The sequence below is a fragment of the Coloeus monedula genome, assembly GCF_965178545.1.
Source record: "Coloeus monedula genome assembly, chromosome: 1".
Classification (NCBI taxonomy): domain Eukaryota; kingdom Metazoa; phylum Chordata; class Aves; order Passeriformes; family Corvidae; genus Coloeus; species Coloeus monedula.
In genome coordinates this window covers 14,608,268-14,630,242 of record NC_138781.1, presented here as the reverse complement: position 1 = coordinate 14,630,242, position 21,975 = coordinate 14,608,268, and the positions used below count along the sequence as shown (strand labels likewise).

Here is a 21,975-nt window from a genome sequence, read left to right as displayed (position 1 = left end):
GTGTTGCCAGAATACCTGCAAGTCCCTGTAGCTCCTCAAGGAGTTGTCTGATGCAACACAGCACTGTTACCAGCACCATCTGATATATCCCTTTCCCCATAATCCACTAGTCATTCCTTTACAGAAAGAACTGATTTGAAGTATATAGGCAGAAGGAAGAAGAGTTGGAGAGGTAGGAAAAAATAGCTGTTCATTTCTGTCAGCTTCCCCTCAGGTATTTAAAAAAGGAAAACTTCACTATCTTCACTGCAGTCCTGTCTTTAAAATAAAAAACAAATAAAGAAAAAAAAAAGGAACAAAACAAAATAACCCCTTCCTCACAATCTTTAGATCACAAATGGAATAAAGCCTGCTGCCACAATCAAGGTGGCAGTTTGTCAAACTGGAGTAATGCAATGGAAGTAGTTTTTTTCCCCTCCCAGGCCTTAAGATAGAAGCATTGACAAAGAGGACTACAGGCTGCAACAAAATCCTAAATGAAGTTCCCATGGAAGATGCCTTAGAATTCACATGTATTCCCCTGTAACACTTACCCTGATTCTCAAGAGAATGTTCTCAGATTAACGGACTGGTAAGTATTTGAATGATGATTATGGAGATGCCATAATCCCCTCTCAGTCATCTTTTCCAAGAGATAGGGCAAAGACAACAGCAAGAAACAGGCAAGAACACCAGCAGAGACTACAGCCAAGTCAGGAGTCCCAACCAACATATTTTCAACAAAAATGTGAAGATGTGCTTTACAGCAGACAACCCAGAATGTCACATGCAGCTTTCAAACAAAGTGTTCTCAGTTACTAGGTAGGAAATACATATTTTCAATGAAAGCAAACAAAAACTGAGTCAATATGTGGACACTGATAATCTGCAAAATTGCATAAAATTTAGCAATTGGTGTAACTGGCTGAAGGGCATCAAACCAACAGACTGGTCTTGTGGCAGTCAGTGCATACACAGAGCAGGAACACAACTGTTTCCCAGAAGTTTGTTTCAAGGAAGTTTTAATACAAGTGATTGTTAGCATGCTTAAACCTTCCAAAAATGAATGGTTGCATTTTGATAGTCTCACTTTTAATCTGCAAAAAAAACTTGATGAGCTGAGCTCTTCTACTACTTCTGGTAATCCTTTTCCCTTAGAGCCTTGCTGCCAGGAGGCTGTTCCTGCCTTCTCCTCAGCTTGGAATATACTGGAGCAGATCAGTTTCTCAGATAAAAGATTTCCTCCCCTCTCCCCACTTTGAATCCCACCTATGTCCTCACTCTTGAAAACCCAGTGCTAACTCCAGATATGACTTTCAGATTATTTTCCTCAAATAAACCAACAGCATTTTAAGATTAAAATGTTCAACATTAGGAGTGTGAGCAAAAGAGATTTGTAAACAAAAAACTTCAACCATACCATGTTCCTCAACATGCTCAATGCACAGCTTCACGAACTTTGGCACCGTGCTGTTTTCTCTTTGACACAAGCTGGTGAGATTTGAACCAAAAACTTGATCTGGAACCAAGTAAAGAGACTGATTTACAGTGGAACAGGACTCAAGTGACAGAACTAGTTCAGGTTAAAACAAACCTCTAAAAAGGGCAAAGTCTACTGGATACAATTGTCGCAGTATTGGAGAGGAAATAGGAAAGTTTTGAAAAGAGTTCTCAGCAGCTCCCAGCAAGAAAAAGCTCCCAGTAAGAAAGAGGGTCAGCAGCTACACAAACATGAGCCTCCAAGGAAGGAAGTTTTGCTACTGAAATAATTTTAATCCATCAGGTGATACTTTTAAGAGTAATTTGGTCAATACTGCAGTAAGAAATTTAATGGATTCAAATGTGTCCTGTTACACTCCATTCCTGTCCCAAGTTCAACGTGCATTTATTGCAATCTTTGTTAAAAATTCGAACAGAGATGATGAACTTTAACCAGAGTGAAAGCTTTTGGCATTGCTTGGGAAAAAAATGTGCAAAATGTCATCTTCCACAGCACCTACTGTTTAACACAGCACTATGTATTCATTTACTTTAATGTAGAGTCTTCTGACATTTTTAAGTTCTGACACAAACTTGTAAATGACAGACCTTTACCTCAGAGCTCTGAATGGATGCAAGTCTGACCATGTCTAGGCAACCTGGCTGCAAGGCTGGAATCTAAATACAGGTATTTATGGGCAAAGGTAAATCTGAGTCTTATTTTTAGAACTATACAATCCAGGAGGAGTATTTTCTATCATAAAGTGGAGCAAAAATGAAAATCAGCTTGCATAGAGATGAGAAGCCTGCAACATCTCAGTGAATTTGAGCAACATGTTAATTCCTCTTGCTCAGATATTGTATCACCAAAATCTTTGACAGATCCATTTCTGTGGCCTTCATCAGAGATGCCCAAATAATAGATGGCCTCTTCTGTTCACATGCATGAGGGTGACATGGGGTCTTGAGACAGAGAAGCAAAGACTGCACTCTTAAAGAGAAGGGGTGTTTGCTGGTTTGTTTACTCTGTTAACGTAGGTACAAAAGTGGCCATCTTCCCAGAATCTAGTGTGTCTTACTTCAGAGCTTCTGCAAAAGAGAGACTGCTCTTGCATTTGCATCATGCACAGCATCTAGCCTATTTTTCGTGTTCAGTCATTTCAGTAGATTAACAACTCTTGCATCTTGACTAGTCCTTTGGGAACCCCAATCAGCACACCAAACCCATTTTACAGTATGAAAATGGGCATTTTATGGCATTATTAGCTGGATACGATGAGGCCAGTGGTCCACACCACCTCAGTGCTGTGGCAGCTACTCACGCAGCGAGCTTTATAAGCAGAATCAGTAGCAAAGGAGCAAAGTAGCAAAAAGCCCACGCAGCAGAAAGCCAGGCTAGCATGCAGCTGTGGCAGGTAAAGCAGTGCAGATTAGGTAGCAGAATAAAATAGTAGCACATAACAAAGTAATTTGCTACAATTGCCTTTGACTTCAATAATTTCAACATACACAGGAGTACTATTTTCTCATCTTAAAAGTAACTTCTGTACTTTTGATTTTCCATGTAAGAAAACTTTAGCACAGCTCTTTCTCCACGTAGTGCATGCTGTTTCAAGTGGATTTTTTCTCCTAGAACTTTTCACTATTTTATCTGCTCATACTGGATTTGCCAAGCTTTCCATTTAGTAAGCTTGTTCTGTAGTAGCCACAAAAGTACACTGGACTTTTAAGTGAAGACTTCTGTATTCTTCATTCATACAATAAACGTAAAACTATACAGTGCACATCCAACTTTTAAAACTTACACCATGCTTTTAAATAAAAACCAAACTCTTCATTCCTTAACGCCTTTATTAAAAATCCAATCATTAGCACGCACATGTACAAATTAAACTTGGCTTAGTGTTCACTGTTGCCAATGTCGGAAGTTATGTCACTGAGCCATGACATGAATACTAAGCTGTAAAGCAGAGCAAACCATCAAAGTCTGGGAATAATGCCTCCTTATCCCAAACAAAATTTCCATCATTTACAAGTAAATTATATTTGCAGATACACAAATATATCAAACGCCACATGCAACAGAAGCACACCTGTTAAAGTATGTAGTGAGGCAAATCACAGTAGGATTTGGTCTGGTATTTGCCTACCCATATGCTATTTTGACCCTAGTAGAGCACCACCTAAAAGTCCTGCTAAAGCATACAAATAAATAAATAAATGAAGTTTTACAATGAGTACCAAGTCAATAGTTTACACAAACACATTAACTTAAACCTGTGCAAATACTGTTCTCTCAAATTTCTACAAGTGTGACAAAAGGAAATCTTTCATAACTTTGATTCAAGAGTATCTGCAACACTCTTTGTGAAACAATTAAAACAATGTGTACATTCAAAAAAGGTTATGGGAAAAAGAGGTTTAAGTTAACACTCCTGTAACCTCATCCTGGTTTTCCTAAATATTTCATTTCTTATGATATGGCACATGATTGTCTGGTTCCACATGGACTAAAACACCCTTGTGAAATGGGTGAGCCCATGCACTCAGCCTTGTACCCAAAGGGCTGTTCTTTCCCTTGCTTGCACAAATGAGGGTCAGATATCTGGATTTCCAGCTCAGAAAGGCAGAATGCAGTGCTTCTTAGCTAGAGAGTCCAAGTCCAAATGGGCTCCTGGGCCCTCAGTTTTCACTGCAGTTTGGTCAGCAACGAACTGAAGGAGAGGGCATCCTCCGAGCAATTTAATGGCTAGTAACAGCACTCAGAAGTACAGCAATCAATCACCAGTTCCACTATACATCCAAGACTTTTGTTAAACCAACTATACACACATATTTTACTCTGAAACTAGACCATTTAAACCCCATTTTACACATGAACTAGTAAGTTCAGCTTTTCAAATTATGTCCTTTGTTAAAAAGGTTCATTTACCCTTAATGTAGCCTTTTTCACGGACAGCTTGTAATGTAGGGCGCCGTGTAAGAAACTTCTTGAGCTTTGTTTTTGTCTTTTTCTGATCTGTGGAATCTATATTGCTGGGTGCTTTCACTGCTGAAAAGAGAAACACATTTATCATTACTACCCACAGGACCAACACTGCATTTATCAGCCAAGGAACCAACATTAAAAGAAAAAAACAATTACGCTCCAAAACACACACAAAAAACCTATTCAAATTTGCAATGTATCCCTAATTTTTTCCTTAACTTTCTGGAACTCCTTGTAAATAGCATCCATTTTTCAAACTCCCAAGAGACAACCCTGTCACTAAAAACTAGCAAAACCAACTAAACAGTAGCTTATGTATGGGATTGCTGTGGAAATCTAAAAACCCAGCTATGTTTCAAAACCAGTCCTGCCTCTCATTACGTTAATTATTTTCAAAGAAATAAATACTTTCTTGAAAATTACATATAGGGCCTGGAAGGAAAAGACAGAAAACTGTCTGCCTGATTAATATATTTCTGTGCACAGGAAGTTAATTTCTGCATCTAAAAGACATTTAGCTCCAAAATTCTGAAGGTGTAATTAAAAATGTTTTGTTTCTCTAAACAGCCAGTACATTAGCAGCAACTTAGCGAAATTTCAGCTCAAGTTGAAAGTGCAAATATTTACAGACGCTGTGCCACAGATAAAAAAAAACCCCAATCAGTAAAATGACAAAAGATTCTTATTTAAAACTATAAAAGTCAGATACTATTTCTGTGCATTTGACAACACCTTGAAAATAATTCATTTCACCACTTATTTTCCCCTGTTTTAAATACATCATACAGCAGGAGTGAAAGACACTTCACACTTCTTTTCTTCTTCTTCCTTTTTTAAAGTATGATTAATAAAACATGGAAGAAAAATTACCAAGTGGCATCAATACGTAAAATGAACTATATTAAGCCTGTTTCCAAACTTCACTAGTTTCATTTTTAGCTGTCCTTTTGAATTCTTCCCTATTTACACATAATACTGAAGATGCAGAAAACGAAAACTGGCATTGGTAGAATCATTTAATGGAAAATTTTCAACTCACAACGAAGTTTCTTAGAGTCTTTATTTTCTTTCTCTTTCTCTTTGTCTTGTTTTTCCACTCCAGGGGAATCTGGTACCTCATCATCTAATGCTTCATCAGACTCTACTACCTGTTGAATTCAAGAAGATATGCAGTGCTCAGTTTGCCAGTTCAGAGAATACAGCATTAACACACACATTTCCTGCAGACAGTTCTACAAGATACAATTTTCCCCCCTATAATGACAATCAGTTGGTTCTTTCCTGAACTCTAGATATTAAACATATTCAGAGACAACACCATTCTCACTGGCAGAGTGTGTAACTTTGAGAAAGACTATTTCATAATTAAACTCAAAAAAGAAAATGTTGCTGGATATTGAACAAAGTACAACCAGCCTTTCATGATAACAGTTCATTACATCAATCAATAAACAACACAAATGATTTTTGGCTGGGCTTATTTTACAAATCCAATAGACAAACATCAACTATTTAATGGTCTGCCACAGAAATACCTGACTGATACAGTAAAAAAAAAAAAATTCTAGATCATTTACCTAATTTGTTATCTCTATAAATAAAATTTTAATAGAAAATAGAACTATCATTTGGAAAATCTCACTACTGTATATTTATATACCGAACTCACTCTGAAACAGTAAGTGTACCAGTGCCTAAAATTCTCGCCCTGTGATCCTGCTATCTCAGCATACTCTTATTAACTATTGTCAAGTAAAAAACATGGATCATGTTGAAGTGTGGAGGCAGATACCAGAGTCTGCTGATCCTACCTGCAGTCTCGTACCCATGCTACGTGCATGACTGCAGACATACCAGGAAATGGGAAAAGAAACTTCCTCAGTTTCAGTACAACACATTCCCTTCCCAAACTGTGTTTGTCTTACTTCCCTTCAACTGAAGGGCTACGCAGTTGCCAAAATCTGACTGCAGAGTGTCTGCTGCTACAAGGAAGGAAACTTTAAAAATGAGACATGGTTGTGCACTCCAGAGCTGAGTGAGCAACAGCATGACTTCATGGACTAAGCTGCGCTTTAACCTGCAGAGCAGTGTTAACTTTAAAACCTTCATTCCTATTCATTTTCAAAAGCTTTGGATAGCCTTTTTACGCACCAAAGATCAATATATTCAACTGCCCAATTAATGTCCCCATTAAGGATCCTTTGCCACTCTTCAAGAGGCCTCAAAGCTTTTTAGGATTGGCACATTTTAAAACTATTCACCGCTTTATAAAAAAATCACCTGCAGTATAGTTTATACTATGCAAAAAGTCTAAAGTAATAACTTGGAAATTTCTGTATTTGAAAGAGAACAGCCACATACTTTGCAGGTAGCTGTTCCTCTTGTACAGGATATTGCCACAACAGCAGCCTGAAGGAGCAAAGAGAACAGAATCTCATCTGCCCTTTCTTTTGAGGAAGATCTTGTCATGCTAGAACTAGTGCCTCGGCCATGGGAAAGAGATTCACAGCTACTATTACCACAAACTTTCCAAAATTTAAAGTTGACTTTAGATCTGATGGCTTTTTGTACCCAACTTTTCAGTGCTTCAAATTATCAAGTAGTCTAATGCACTTTTTTGACTCATGCCTTGTAATCTTGGGCCTCTTGGCTACCAGCTCCCAGCAGTATACATCCAGAATGCTGACAAACTCCTTATTCCACCATTCACTTCCTCAACCTAGCATGCAATACCTCGCTCGCACCTCAGCGTATCTCAGCCTTTCCATCTTCGCTCATTTTTCACAAGGGAAGAAGTGCCCTCAGTCGTGTTACACAGGGCAGACAGGAGAAGGGTGTCACTGAGAGACTGGGTGACACTGCCTTGCCTGGTTATTAAGGGCCATGACATTATCACATGAGGAGAGAGCAGAAGATTAGAAACCTAAACCATGAGCACTCAGAAAGAAATGGAACCATTCACATTAGCCTGCTGTGTTTTGGTGGAAAACACCCATATGTGAAAAACACTAGGAGAGCTAGGAGAAATGAAGGCCACTGACTGGCACTGAAAGCAACAAAAATGGAGCTTATGGACAGCAGCCAAGCCTGGAACTATGAAGAAGTAAACTTGATATGGGAGCAACATTTTCTCCAAGATCTCCTCTAACTTCTGAATTAAAAAATGATTACTCTTGCTTGGCAAAATCAAAAGCAAATGCTCAAGCACTTCTCTGATAATTAAATACATGGCATTATGTTGTCAGATAAAAAGAGGTAGTACAGTATTTTGGCAGGGCTTTTAATTTGCACTTCAGTGCAGCCATAGTAAGTGAAGAGCAGTATCAAATGCTAATAAATATATGCCATGAAGTCATCCCCTGGCCATCCTCCCCCTTTCATTCCTTCTCTGTCAGAACCTTCCAGGTCACTAAGACAGAACAACTATTCGGCCACAGAAGTAAATTCATTTCTGAAATGGGACGTCAGACCACGCCTCCGGCATCTTAATCCAGTGGACCATCTTCCTTTGCCACTATTATATTTCACTCACCACTGCCTGGAACTGCCATATCCTCAAACTCCTGCCTGCTCTCAAGAAAATCAGTAAATGAAGATGCACATGAAGCATTAGAAGTTGTTACATCAATTAGTTTACTAATAATATTACCATGAAAGTAGAACCTTCATGATTTAAATACATACCTGATTATTGATGGTGTAGTTAAGAACTTTATACCATTCATTAATAAAGCTGTCATTATCTGATTGAATTAACAGCTCAGTTCCTTGGCGGGTTTTTAGCTTTGAAGAAATAAAACCAGGTATCATCAGAACTGATAAACACACTACAGTTCAAAAGCAAAATTATCTAAATCAAATTAAACTTCTCGCTGCCAGAACTGTTAGCTGATACACAGCCACTCAAGAACATTTACCAGTGAAAATAGCCATTAACAGTCTGCCTAAAATTGAAAAGCATATCCCATAGAGACATATTAAAAATGGACATTTCTTGCAAGTACTAAGATAACATCTACATTTAAGCAGGTAGAAGTGGATAAAACCTAGTTTTATGAGTTCTTGATTTTAAGTTTAGAGAAAATTTCTTACATCAGTAATTGAAGTGCATATAATTCTGCATTTAAATAAAATAATTTACCTCAATAACATTCTTTTTGCTGGATTTGTCCTTTGAGGCCCAGTCAATCAATGCCCCTTTGAGATCCACTGTAAATTCTGGCTTAGACTGATTGACACCAAACTTCTGGAAAAAAATAGGAACAATGATGATAAAATTAAACCCAAAGAAATTCCTTACAGTCTTGCAATCTTTTAAATATAACAGGTATTATTTACAGTCTATACAACTTAAAACCAGATACAGTACTTCACCACAAATCAACAGGCATGACACCAGGAAAACAAAAAACCTTCCACAGAATAATCTTTAAGCATGTCTATTACAAGCTGCTCAGCTTAAAGCCCTCAGACTTCCATAAATTTATATGCCAATCAGATTCCAGCTGAGCTTTTTTCCTATCACAAATGGTAGAAGTCCATACAATATTTGATTGTAGCTTGATTTTAGTCAAGATAGTCCCAAGCTTTAAACAAAACCAGCTAATAAGTCACTGTACAAAAACAAGACCAATTCTGCCACTTAACCAGTGGTTGTACGTACAACCAAAAATCAAACCAGAAACAGCAGGTTTCCTAGAGAGTAATCACATCCCTCCACACTGAAAGAACAACCTCAGTTTGTACATTTATCTATATACTTTTATCTATTTATAGGTTTTATAAACATACACCCCCCCAACACTTTTATACTCTTCTGTAGTGCTTCTACTGCAATACTGGAGCATGTCCTACCAAGTAAACAGAACTCGCTGTCTGTCTACTAAACAAATAGCAAATAAACAAAACATGAATGAAAAAAAACCCCTAATCATTTAACCCACAAGTAACCCTTCAAACAATTTGGAAGAAAACATCACAGAGTTATTTTTACCTCCTACTTTCATATTTATACTAGGTATCAGAATTTTTTAAAATAAAGTACTTTTACTATCATTTCAACATACACCACATAGCTCTGAAATGTAATTCTTCAAGGAAACCAATTCAGTAGCCCACACAAACAAAAAGCTCCAATTGTGAGTGACATGAGTAAAATATGGAACAGGGAAAGCTCTAAGTCACTCAGTTATAGCACAGAAATTTCATGCTGTAGTTCCAGGGAAAGCTTGCAGCATCTGCTCCCTCAGAAAGGCTCTTCTCTTGTTTCTTTATGAAGTCTTTGATCTGCGAATGCTGTTTCTGTGACAGCTCTGAGGGACCTAAGCCCCTAAGCCTGTACAAGAACAGCCATATCCAAGGGGAGAAAAAATGGTACAGAAAACAGGACTAATCTGCTGCTTCTGATTAAACTCCCAGCATGGATGTTAATTAATGCTAATTGTGTTTCAGAAAAGTTGTTTACCACTGGAAAATCGCAATGCCTAGAGTCCTAAGGGCAATGAAGTGTTGAATGGAAAGTAGCATCTTAACTTCTTTATTTTACCCATGAAATACCAGAACAGGGCTGTATTTCTAATTTACCCTATGCCAATTAGTACTTGGGAAAAAAATCCCTACCACCTTCCGCTTTCTAACTTAATTCTCAGATACCTCATCCAAGAACATTTCTTATTAATTATAGTAGAGCTTTTGAGGGAGGCCCAGCTCAGCAGCAAAGTCCACAGGAACAATCTCTGGGCCATTTTGGCTCTTGCAGCAGCTGCCTGTTCAAGAGAAAGTCACGTAACTGCTGCACACACATCCAAAGTGTCCCAGACACGCACTTCCTGGCAGTCTCGATCAATCTTGCTGCGTATTGGAAAAAAAATTAAATCAATTTATAGAGCTTGGCACTGGAGAGAACAGGAAACTAGTGCCAAAGTCCTCTACAGGACTGGGGGCAGAGGGGTGATTAGTTAAAACTATGGCCCAGATGATGCTGAGAATCACAGGAGAGGACTTGCTACAGGTGATAATAATACACAACAAGAAAAAAATGTGAACTGTCAGTGCTGTTCTGACCAAAAGAAAAGCCCTCCAATACACTAGCTTGCTGAATCCATACCTGACAAATTACAGCACTACCTCCTACACCTTTACACTCTACCCATGTTTTTGACCTGACTCCCTTCAGCATTTCAGAGAACAGAAGCAAGCAAAGATTAAAGCTAAATAAGGCAAAAAAAAGAAGTCTTTCACCACTCATTCACTCAAATGGTGGCCAAACTGCTGTGTAAGATCCAAGGATGGGGAAACCCAGGCAAATAATTCAGCTACCCTGCAAAGCTCTTCTTATACACCAAAACATTACATACTCATCATAATCTTTTAAGTTTACCATGCAGGCTCTCCTTTGAGCTTTCCTGTCAAGGTCCTTTTCTGCTCCTGGGTCTACGAAAATGAGATGCCAGCAGTCATTTCCCTCCTTAAAGCTTTCAGGAGCAAGTGCTGCACAGGGCTGGTGAGATGCCCAGCACACAAAGGTTAGCTGAAGGCAATCGAACCCTTCTGAAGCCAGCAGGTTCTGCTGACAGAGGTAAAAAGCAAGCCTTCCCTTTTGCATCTGCTGCCACACAGACACTAAGTCTGCTTCCTCAAAATAGGGTGTGCTACCTAGTCAGCACCAGTCAGGAGAAATCCAGCTCTTACTGAGCAGACCCTTTACTCTTCCCGGATTTCTCTTTTGAGCTGTCTGAGAATTTTGGAAAGGGCAGCAATGTACGACAGAAAGAGGGAGTGGTCTATACACGTTGCTGCCAGCTGTCCTAGATATGAAGCTGTCCTACAATCACTTCTGACAGCTTTTTTTAGACAAAAAAACATAGTCATGGGATGTGCTTATGCTGGTTGTATGGGAAAGGTAACTTTTTGGAAAGAATAGGGTGTTTTCTTTGCTTTAGATAGAGTAGATGCTGTGCAGCTTAAGACAGCCTTGAAGATGTGTACTGATGTCAATAAATAGAAGGCCTTTTCAATCTTTTCAGGATTTTCTCCAAGTCCTGGAAGCCTGCACAGGGACAAATCACATAGTCTGTACTATGACACATTCTAGCATTCTTTGGAAACAGAACTGGAAGTTATTTATGGGAAGACTTTGGATGTATAAATGACACCTGGCATTCTTGTAATTCTGTTTTTAATTAGAGCTGGGTAGGATGTTTTAATTCCAAGTCCTCCTCATCCATGGACTGACTGTGGAAAGAAAGCTGTGGAAACAGATGCACCTTTTTGGCTGGCAGGGGAGCTTCAAAACTTACAGCTTAAACCAAAAAAAAAAAAAAAAAAAAAAAAGTGGAAAAAAAAGAAGAAAAATATATTCTTTATTGTCACAGCAAAACAATGGATTTTTTTAAACCAGACTGATAGGAGCATTTGCATGCCAAAAAGTTTTCACTGTGAGCATCGGAGCTCCTGTATAATCAGCAGTGCAGTACTGATGAACTGTAGTAACGTACACATTACATCCTTGGCTAAAATCACAGTGGTAAAACACAAAAAAGAGTTTGCTCAGATGTATCTTGAAGAGCATCTATTTCCTTGATGTTTGGGAAGTTTACAGGCTTGGTTTGCCACCACTGTACTTGTCAGTGAGGACGTGCTTATTACAGAAAGCTGACAGATGAATCCTTCTAAGCAGTTACCATTTACTGTGCTTTATGCTTTATTTTCAGTCACTAGAATTTGACAATAGCTAATACAGCTCATTCACACCAAAAACTGAGTGAAAAAACCTTTAAAAAAAATCCAGATTTCCTTACAAAAAGTAGCCTTTCACAAGGTTACCAAACTGTTCACAAATGATCTGTTCCAGGCTTCCACATACAGAGCAATTAATTTGACAAACAAGAAAAAGACAGCTGCATCATTTTTAACACAAGGTAATTTATGCATTTTTGATAGGCAGCTCTTCTGTGCTTGGCATTTTCAAAACATAACTACAGATGCTTAAATTACATACAAAGAGTCCTACAAATTTACATCAGCTTTCTGTATGTGGAATATAGCTAGAACATCCTTGTGCTCTTTTCCTTTCACCTCTTCATGCATAACATTTACATTTTTGGGTATTCCAATTACAGCTAGAATTATCAAACAACATGTACACCATTGTACCACCAAAGGTATCATAGGCATCATACAAAGATTCTAAATTAGTTGTGTTAGAAAGAATCAGACAAAATATCTGTTAAAAAACTCAGCATATCATGCTGCTTATTAGTCAAGGCACTAGTGGTTCAAATAGTAGGCAAATTTGGGATTATAATTCTGGCACCAATGAAAAAGATACACTTTCTACTTTATTCCAGTGGAACAATTACAGGATTATTGCAATAAACTTGTGTTAATTTGCACCTTGGATGACTTTCAAAAACAACAAACAAGATATATGAGGTGTTATATGAAGTGTCAAAACAATCTTGGAAAAATTCAAGTTTACTTTCAGGATTAGTGGCAAATAGCCTTACAGTGACAAGAGGCATGCAACAAGAACACATACAGTGATAGCTGAAACTTGGGCAGAGTTTACATAGGTGACAGCAGGTCGACGACTGAGAGCATTTTTCCAAGAAGAAAGCAGCGAGAGCAAGAGCTCAGGAATTGAGCCCCCTTGGCAAAATGACTTGATGAGAAAAAGGAAGAAAAGTGATGAAGTCACAAAACAATGCACAAAAAAAGAAGATATGGTTATATCAATCACTAGACAAATGCTAAATATTCTTCTTGTAAGATGAAGAAGAAATGTAATTCTTATCATATGTCAAACTGTTAGACTTGACTTCACCTTATTAAAATATGGACACAGAACAAAGTTTGAGAGGTGAAGTGAAATTTTGAATACCTAAAAACATAAAAAATTCCCACAGAGACCAAGAAGGGTGTGTGCTGAATACTTAATTACATATCTAGAAAGTCAGCTGTGATTATGCAGGTGTAAAATATTAAGTCCTTGAAAGAGATTCTTGCTTAATATTGCCAGCTTCATTTTATTCTGTTTATACTGTTGTTATTTACTTTGCTGACCCTACTCTAGTGCTTGACAGTACACACAGCTGAGTGTCTCACAGAAATATTGTGACTATGGGACTTCTGCTCCACTTAAATTATCAAAAGAATTTACATATTTTTATTTTAAAATTTATTTATTAGATTTCTGATTATTTTTAATTATTCTATCTGGATGGCATAACACAACTTACACTAGTGCCCATAAATAATGCAACTCTGCTTACTGCTTATCTTTTATGGATAAATAATTTGGGCACACATCATTTGTGTGCCCAAACAATTATCATATATTCATGAACAGTTTAGCATTGTGTGTTTTAATGATATCAACACAGGTGAAAAAGACAATTCTTTTGATTTACAGCCACACTTGAATTAAGAGTATTAGTAGCTGTAATTGAGATTTTGGAACTTGACTTGTTGCCCAGGCAAAAGTTTTACTTTCCAAACATGCATATTAATATCTGTAAAACTAAAATACTTCTTGGATCCTTGGCTGTAGAAGTCAACCACAGAAGTCACCAAAATCCACTTCCTGCCATACAGTGCAATTTACCTTCTCTAATGCCTTTTTGTCTTTATTGTTTTTCCTTCCTTTCTTTTCCCTCTGCTTGACCACCTTGCCCAACTTTACCTTTTTCATTCTCTTTACTCCAAACTTTATTTATCCATCCTCACCAATTTTTTTCCAATCAACTCTTTTACAGAAGGGGGAAGAATTATATTTACAGGTCTGAAAAAACTCAATACTATAGAAGAGAATTGTCAATTTCAACTCACTACCCATAATGAAGCGCAGCAGGAGAAAGTGAGCAAGGGAGAAAGATCAGTAAAGCACAGCAAGATAGCACAGATCTGTAAGAGGCAATTTTGCTGGAATTTGCATGATAATATGTGGAAATAATGAACACTGACTCTGGCCTGTCTTTAGTTATTACAGGAGATCCACACAGTTTAATGTCAGACCTCCAAAAGAGGCTAAGTAAGCCACAGATAAAGAGCTATTTTGATACCTATTAATGTAGGAATGCAGCCAGATAAATATAGCAAATTTAATTATAGTGCTATTACACTAGAGGTGATAAAAAAATTGAATAATCATCATCTTCAGTGTGATGTTTCTCTTTTGGTCTTCATCAGACAAAGTAAGTACAAGTACTTGTCATGCACTATGAAGATCCAGAACAAAATATGGAATCCAGCAAGGCAAAGACTAAATCATAAGACAACAACACTGCATTGCTCAAATAGGCAAATGCAAGAAGCCAAGTGTCAGATTATTTTCTTTATTACATGTATCACATTCAAAATTACCTGGAGTTTATGAAAAAATATCCAAGAATGGTAAAACAAACAAACTGTTTAGACAAACACATTAATAAGGAACATAAAATATTTAGCCTGGAGAAAAAACTTCAAGCCTATGGGGCACCTGAATGTTATTAGTTTCTTGCTTGTCAAACATACATACATACAACTGGCTTTCTTCTTATGCTACACCATAATTGTTACATTAAACTATTTTCTTGCCAACTTATACACAGTTAGTTTTTTCTGAATTAGGCATATATATATAGGTTTTTGGGCCCTGCAAATAAGAGGGTTTTAGTTTATTATGCTTTACATGACTAACACTTCCGTGAGGGTGGGGGTTGTTCCTGGGCTTACCCAGCCAGTTCCACTTCCTTGGGTTTTAGTGAACAGCAGTGATGACCCTTGTAACACTGCCCATGATGACATCCAATTCTTTCTGTAAATAATCGTAAACATAAAATAAATTGACTCTGAAAACAGATATTTAAACCGTTGATCATTGTTGCTCAGCTGACCTGTATGTTAATATACTTAAGCACATATACAGTCATTAGTGGCATCAGTAAGTCTTAATTGCTATCATATTTGTAGAAGGGAACATATGTTAACAATCCCAGCCTGACCATCAAAGTCTAAATCAAACAAAGCTAATTAGTAGTAGAAGCAGTTCACCAAGAGAAACACCATGCAATTATAATTTCAAAGGGGCTAATCTGGAACACTCAGCCCACTGTGTACTTAACAGATCATGCCAAAGTACTGCATAATTCTGAAATTCATTGACCTGAGATGCAAGTGTCCCATGTTTATGTAATAAGCTCATTTACATTGGCAATAAAGTATTTTCTACACATCTAAAAAATTAAGAGACAGGATGAGTTGTTTCAGTTGTCTGACTATTTGATTTTATGCCAGCGGACCTGTCCTCCTGAGGTTATAAAGAAAATAAAATCTTGACAAGCTCTGAATTCCCATTGCCCAACATGAATTATTACTTAACAGCTCTCAAAGTGACAGGACAGCCACGTTGCATCTTTCTGTTCAGCAGTGCAACAATCCAGATCAATGATTCCAACAGATGCAACGTAAATGATGACAGCACATTGTACCAGCAGCAGCTTACACAAGCCACTGTCCACCCAGTTCTACCAAACTCTTAGAAGCAGCTCTGAGGAACCAAACTGGAGGTCTCATGTGCTGCCCAGCTGCACTGCACTAGGTCAGGGTGGCTCTACAGTAACAGCTGGGTGTTGGCTATTTAATCTTCAGGACAAGCATGCTTCATGTATCACAAGTCTGGGAGACACTGAACTAGATATAACACACTATTAGATCTAAAAGATTAAATAAACTGAAAAACAAATTTTAAAAAGGGAATAAATGAAAAAAGGAAAAAAAAGCCAAGAAGCAAACCTAAATTAACTCTGAGGATGTGCCACACCTCTGCAGTATTTGCCATTGATTCTTTGCAAAACACCAGAAATGCATTTAGACAGCACCACCTGATTACACCTTATGATTTACAGTGCAAATTGCTGCCTGGGATGCAGAGAAAAGTTAGAAATGAGGTCATCACTCGTCCCCTACAGGAGACTGATGTTGGGCAATACACTGCTCCAAAGCCTTCACAAGCACAATGAAGGAAGAACTAGGAAGCACATGGATGTACACTCACTCCTTGGAAGTTAAAGGACAGCAAGTTAAAGTCTGAAAGCTCCTCTTACACCGATTTTATCCAAGGAACAAGACACGCTATAACCTATACAGATTTGTTCTTCAATCAATTAATTAATTCCATTTCAAAAAGCTGTCTCTCATCAATACACCTTCATGAAATCGCTGCCCTTTGTGAATCCCTGATACACGAGCCTCTGGCTCTCTGCAGCCCAATCCCTTTAGCTCACTGGGACAAACACATGGGCTACGGTTAAGCTGTGTCATATAGGAAAACCTCTAAGGCAAATTCAGACAAAAAGTAAGAAGTTGCAAACCCCTGTCCTAATAAAAAAGACCTTTTATAAACCCTAAGCACATGCACTTTCAAGTCCAGGACTTACCGAACTTTCTTCCCATTTTCTGTAATTTTTGTCACATTTAATAACCCATACTTTTCTTGACCCTGTAAGATAAGAGTAAGACATAAGAAATATAAAAGAAAATCTGCTTCTATTAATATAACATCACAGAATTCAATCCCCCAAATAATCCATTTCTGGCAAAGAGCCATCTTTGCTCATGTTATAACTTCAAGAAACTGTCTTTAAGCATATTTAAATATTCAGAGATCAGCAAAATCAAAATTCCTCTGGGAAAGTACTTATGACCATTCAGAGGGTAAAAAGCTTTCCTTCATCAAGACCAAGGTTCTTTGGACAAGCCAAACTAAATAATTTGTGACAGTAGACAGTGAAAATTATGAACGTGAATTTATAATGATTTGTGTAATAGCACAGTAGTCCTTTAGTAAAAAAGGAGGCGACTGACAAAAAACCAGCCTAAATTTCCATACAAATTCTTCCAAGCAATTTTAACATAATTTCATATTTTAAATAAAACATGGTTGAAGTGCATAAAAATATTAACATATTCATGTTAAAAACAGAGGAGTGGAGCATTTCTTTGATGTCCTCTTTTTTTCCTATCCCCACAGAAAATAGTAGAATTTTAAACTACTTAGTTATGTCTTGTTGATGAAAACCATCTATATTAGTATGCCTACAAAAAATTTTGGAGACCAGTCAGTGATTGGTGGGAACACTGCTGAACAAGAAGGCTGTTTGCAAGTTTCAAATACTTGGAGTGGATATTTCTACTTTCTGTATAAAAATAATAAACTAAAGGAATGTTTGACAAAGCATTCTAGGATAAGAAGATTCACTTAAACCATCATCTTAAGATGAGGTATCAAATTCTACCATTTTCTCCTGTCATCCCAGCCTTGTCCTACCAGTCAGTGGTGCTAAAAGAACACTATTTTTTTTTCCAATTCCTTTTCAGTAACAGCTTCTAACAGTTCCTAATTTATGAAATAAGCTATTAGTTGAAACAATCAACTAGGGAATGAATCCAAATTAGTTTTATCATTTAAAAAATGACCTCAATTCTAGATCAAATGAAAATAGAATATAAATCCTCTTCAGAATTTTCCTCTAAATCTCAAATTTAAATGGACCATAACTGCACAATAGAATTTTGAAGAAATTTTTTTTGCTGGAATGCCATAGACAACACTCTTATCAGAGACATAGATCTGTTGTTCATGGACCTTAAAAATTTTACCTACATGTTTCAAGCCCAGCACAAAAAATACAGAAAAGACACATTATCAAGGACAAAGGTGTTTATCTGGTGGATCAGACATTACTTCAGTCCAATGGTAACTGTCTAATATCTTCACTGGGCTGGAATGCTTTCCCAAGTCAGTGACAGATGCATTATTTTCCAAAACTGGTATTTTCAACAGAAGAAATGAGTCCCTTCCCTCATCCACTCTCCAAAAAGCCAAATGAATTATCCCATTCTTTAGACTGTTTTATTTGTGATGCACGCAGACCATGGACCAACCATTCTAACTGCACCCTTCTAACCCACCTTTGGCTTTAACAATGAGAACAAGACTGTCACCAACTTTCACAGTGACTGAGCAACCTGTGCTCACTTCCTGAAACAAATCATTGTTTTAATCAATTACTCACAGTGGAACCAGGGGGGATGCTCCAGAGAATTATTCAGAGAAAAGTATCATACTGCCCTACTTAGCAGCAACACTAGGGGGTACTAACGGGAAAATTAATGGAATCAGGAAAAAGAAAAGGGAAGCAGTTTAAGGATCAAAATTGCCAAAAATTTACCAGCATTCTTTGGAATATTTAAATTCCAGGGGACAGCTAAAGAAAATACAGATGTTTTTTTCTATTATCTAAATCAGGAGTGAGCTCTTCTGCAAAATACAATTTCAAAAATTTGAGATCTATTTTAAGAAATTAAATCACATGCAGCAGTAATTGCTTTAGTGTAAGGCTATCAGCTATGCTTGCTTAATAAAAAATGCTTATTTTATTGTGAAAAGCTGTTTGAAGTGTTGTAAGAATGGATTATCACGACTAAGCCAGAGAATTATTTCCCTGCACACAGAGTAAGAAAGGAACAGGACAAGTTGTGCCTTTAATGCCCTGATGTACCTACCAAGGGGCTGGTAAAATTGACCAAGTTACTTATTTCACTGCTACTGAAGTACAGTTCCAAAATTTAAAAAAAAAAAAAAATTAATTTTTTTTTAAAATCCATTTCCCACTGTTAAAAAAGAAATTATCACATTTAAAATACAAACTGAAATTTTAAAAGCCATTTAGCAGGCTTAGGTTTTTCTCACAGTAGTTGTTCTACTAAATCAAAAGGACAGTTTATTTATTCCAGGTCCCCCTATGTCTCTTTAAGAAGACTGAAACACAAGCCAGAATTAGAAATATCAAATACTACAAACTATTACTGACTACTAACAGTGAGGGATTCTGTGAAGGTGGGCAATTTGTTCCTGTTTTTACCTTTCAAGATGCTACGTGAGAAAATGTGACTGTTGGAGGAAGCAAACTGAGTTCTACATAATTTGGCACAATTTAGCCACAGTGAATTTTTAACTTAATCTAGTAAATTCCGTTTAAGCCAAAGACATTCAGAATTTTTTCCTGAAACCAGAGTTGGATGTAATACATTCCTTTTAAAATGCAAAGCCTTCAAACAGTTTTATCCTATTATTTTTCCCAACAAGAAGGCTTACCCTCAATTCTCTAATCATGAATAGCCCAGTTTCTACAACATCTACTTATCTATTTAAACACTTTGCATACTGACTGTGGCTTGATGCTTTGGTGAAGAAGGAGATGATTCATTTTCAGGAAAACTGGCCTTAGAAGCAGTTGATGATTCCTATAAAATTCAAATAGTCAATGTCAACAGATAATATTATTATCTTTCATACTTTTTTTTGTAATGTAAAGTAAAAAGTTCATACTTTTTTTTTGTAATGTAAATGTAAAGACGCTTTCTCTCTTTCTTTCTACACACTCATACATTAGAAAAGTACTTCTTTTAAGCATTCATAATATTCTCAGACAGCTGTATTCTAAACTTGCTTACTAAACAGTGCTCTTACAAGATTTACAGACAACACTCAAACTGGGTTAATTAGTACACAAGCATTTGAAAAAAAGATGTTAATACATGCTGCATCAGCTTCAAGCAAAGCCTTCATCCTTATTAAGGGGCAGATTTTTTGTATGACATTGCTATCAAATTATGAAGTATATTTAAAATAATAGTTTATTACAAGGTACCATATAATAAATACTAAGATTTTAAACAATACGTTTCTATGTGGTTAGTAAATACAAGATTAGCATTAAAAAAAGTAATATATGTAGAAAAAGATACACCAACTCTATTAATTTTTGTGAGGCATGATCATTAATTTCCTTACAATGAAACACTGAAAATGACTAGAGATTTGGGGTTTTGTTTTGAACTGTTAACTACAGACCAAAATAAAATACTGAATCTTTGAAAACCAGAAAAATTGCCCATCTGGACGAAAAAAAAGGCATGTGCATTTCCTCTGCAGTAATGATTGCTTTGCACAAACACATTGCCTGAAAATCTGGTGAAGAATTCCAAATGGAAGAAAAACATCACTTGTTCTCTGTTACTGTTAACACATTTCTCTCCCTCTCTCTTCTTAAATCCCTTGATAGCTCTCCTAAACCCAGTTTGCTTTTGCAGCGTTACATAGCACTCTGCACACTAGCGCTTTAAAATCACTTGCAAATCTACCTAGAGAAGTGGCCCACTAGTTCTTTTAGTAGCATAATAACAGAGAACTTCAGCACTCATAAGTAGAACAGCCTAAATGTTCCATATTTTCAGATGTATGCAAAGAAAAAAAAAATTGTTCAAATTAAGAAGATCAACTGTCCTTCCCAGGAAGTTATTTTTTCCTATGCATATAAATTTTTTTAGCTGATGGCTATATCCAGATATTTGCCACAAACAATAAACTGTTAACCAGTATGTCTGGTATCATCAAGTTGTCATGAGCCATGGCAACCCATACTTTCACCCTGACACATTTCAAGTACCCTTCTGACTAGCTGTTTTTCATGCAATTGAGTTGTGTTGTTTTTCCAGGAAAAAAAAAAAACAAATAAAGAAAATAAAAAGAAAAAAACTTCCCTAGGAGACAGCTAAAAAGAAAGCTTGGGGTTCATGTGCCCATCCAGACAAATACCAGTTGTTTTCCTTTCTGCTTCATTCTGAATTTGAGATAGCTTTCATACAGTAAAAGCAACGCTGGAACAAGAAATCCAGTATTTGTGGTAATGAACCATTCCCTTTCCACATAGTAATAATATATTAACAGTGTGCCTGCTAGTGGTAATAAAACAGCTGCATTAATGCATTAAAAATTATTTGTCTTTCCACAAAACATTAGTTTACTGCACCACTACATGTTTTTAATTTTCTCAAGGCATTAATGTTGTGCTTCATATAAACTATTTTCTCCTTACCAATAAAAACCACATGCTCTCTACATGCTTGGAAACTGTTAAAGGAACTTTAGGCTGCTGACTTAAGACTTCACAAATGCAGTTCAAATAGAGTTCCTTTTGGTTATTACCCATAGCATTTGTGCACTTCCATGTTTGTTTCATTAGGTTTAAGTTCTTGATATGTGAACACTGAGCCCTGAAGAAATGTAAACAGCTCCACTTATTCAGTGTTCTACAAAAGCTTCTTCATTCAGTACAGCACTGCATAAAGTTCTTACCAAAACAGCAGTAACTCTTATGCCAAAAAAAAAAAAAAATAAAATTAAGTCTTCCTTTAAAAGCGAAGCCAGAACTTCAAGCTATCTCCAACAAAATCATTCATACCTATGAAGCATAAACTGCACATGAGGCTAGAAGTGTCCACTCAGCTTTCATTCATCAGGGCTCCATCTACACTTTGTCTCATGTGGTGCCACAACACACCGAGTATAGAAGGATGTGTGAGGCAGAGGAAGAGGAGGAGTGAGGGGAAAGGAGCAGCAGGGGGATCTCAGAATCGCTCGAGCTGAATTAATGCCGAGAGGTGCAAAGTCTCCAGCCAAGCACGGCCCAATGCCTCCTCAA

The 21,975-nt window shown here is 37.0% G+C and overlaps 1 protein-coding gene across 12 annotated transcripts in view; it reads right to left on the bottom strand.

Annotated features, from left to right (window-relative positions):
- ARHGAP12 (Rho GTPase activating protein 12) overlaps positions 1–21,975 on the bottom strand; it is a 76,113-nt gene that overhangs the window by 4,996 nt on the left and 49,142 nt on the right. For 2 of the 12 annotated variants that reach the window (XM_082284148.1, XM_082284157.1), the window contains 9 exons: positions 19,661–19,735; positions 16,867–16,928; positions 15,164–15,245; positions 12,987–13,109; positions 8,589–8,693; positions 8,132–8,230; positions 5,487–5,595; positions 4,391–4,510; positions 1,400–1,498 (listed from right to left, as the gene is read on the bottom strand). In XM_082284148.1, coding sequence (XP_082140274.1) covers positions 1,400–1,498; positions 4,391–4,510; positions 5,487–5,595; positions 8,132–8,230; positions 8,589–8,693; positions 12,987–13,109; positions 15,164–15,245; positions 16,867–16,928; positions 19,661–19,735 — 874 coding nt within the window. Of the gene's footprint in view, positions 1–91; positions 259–1,399; positions 1,499–4,390; positions 4,511–5,486; positions 5,596–8,131; positions 8,231–8,588; positions 8,694–12,986; positions 13,110–15,163; positions 15,246–16,866; positions 16,929–19,660; positions 19,736–21,975 lie in introns of those variants that run through there. The other 10 variants (XM_082284152.1, XM_082284150.1, XM_082284154.1 and 7 more) reach the window with 7 other exon arrangements.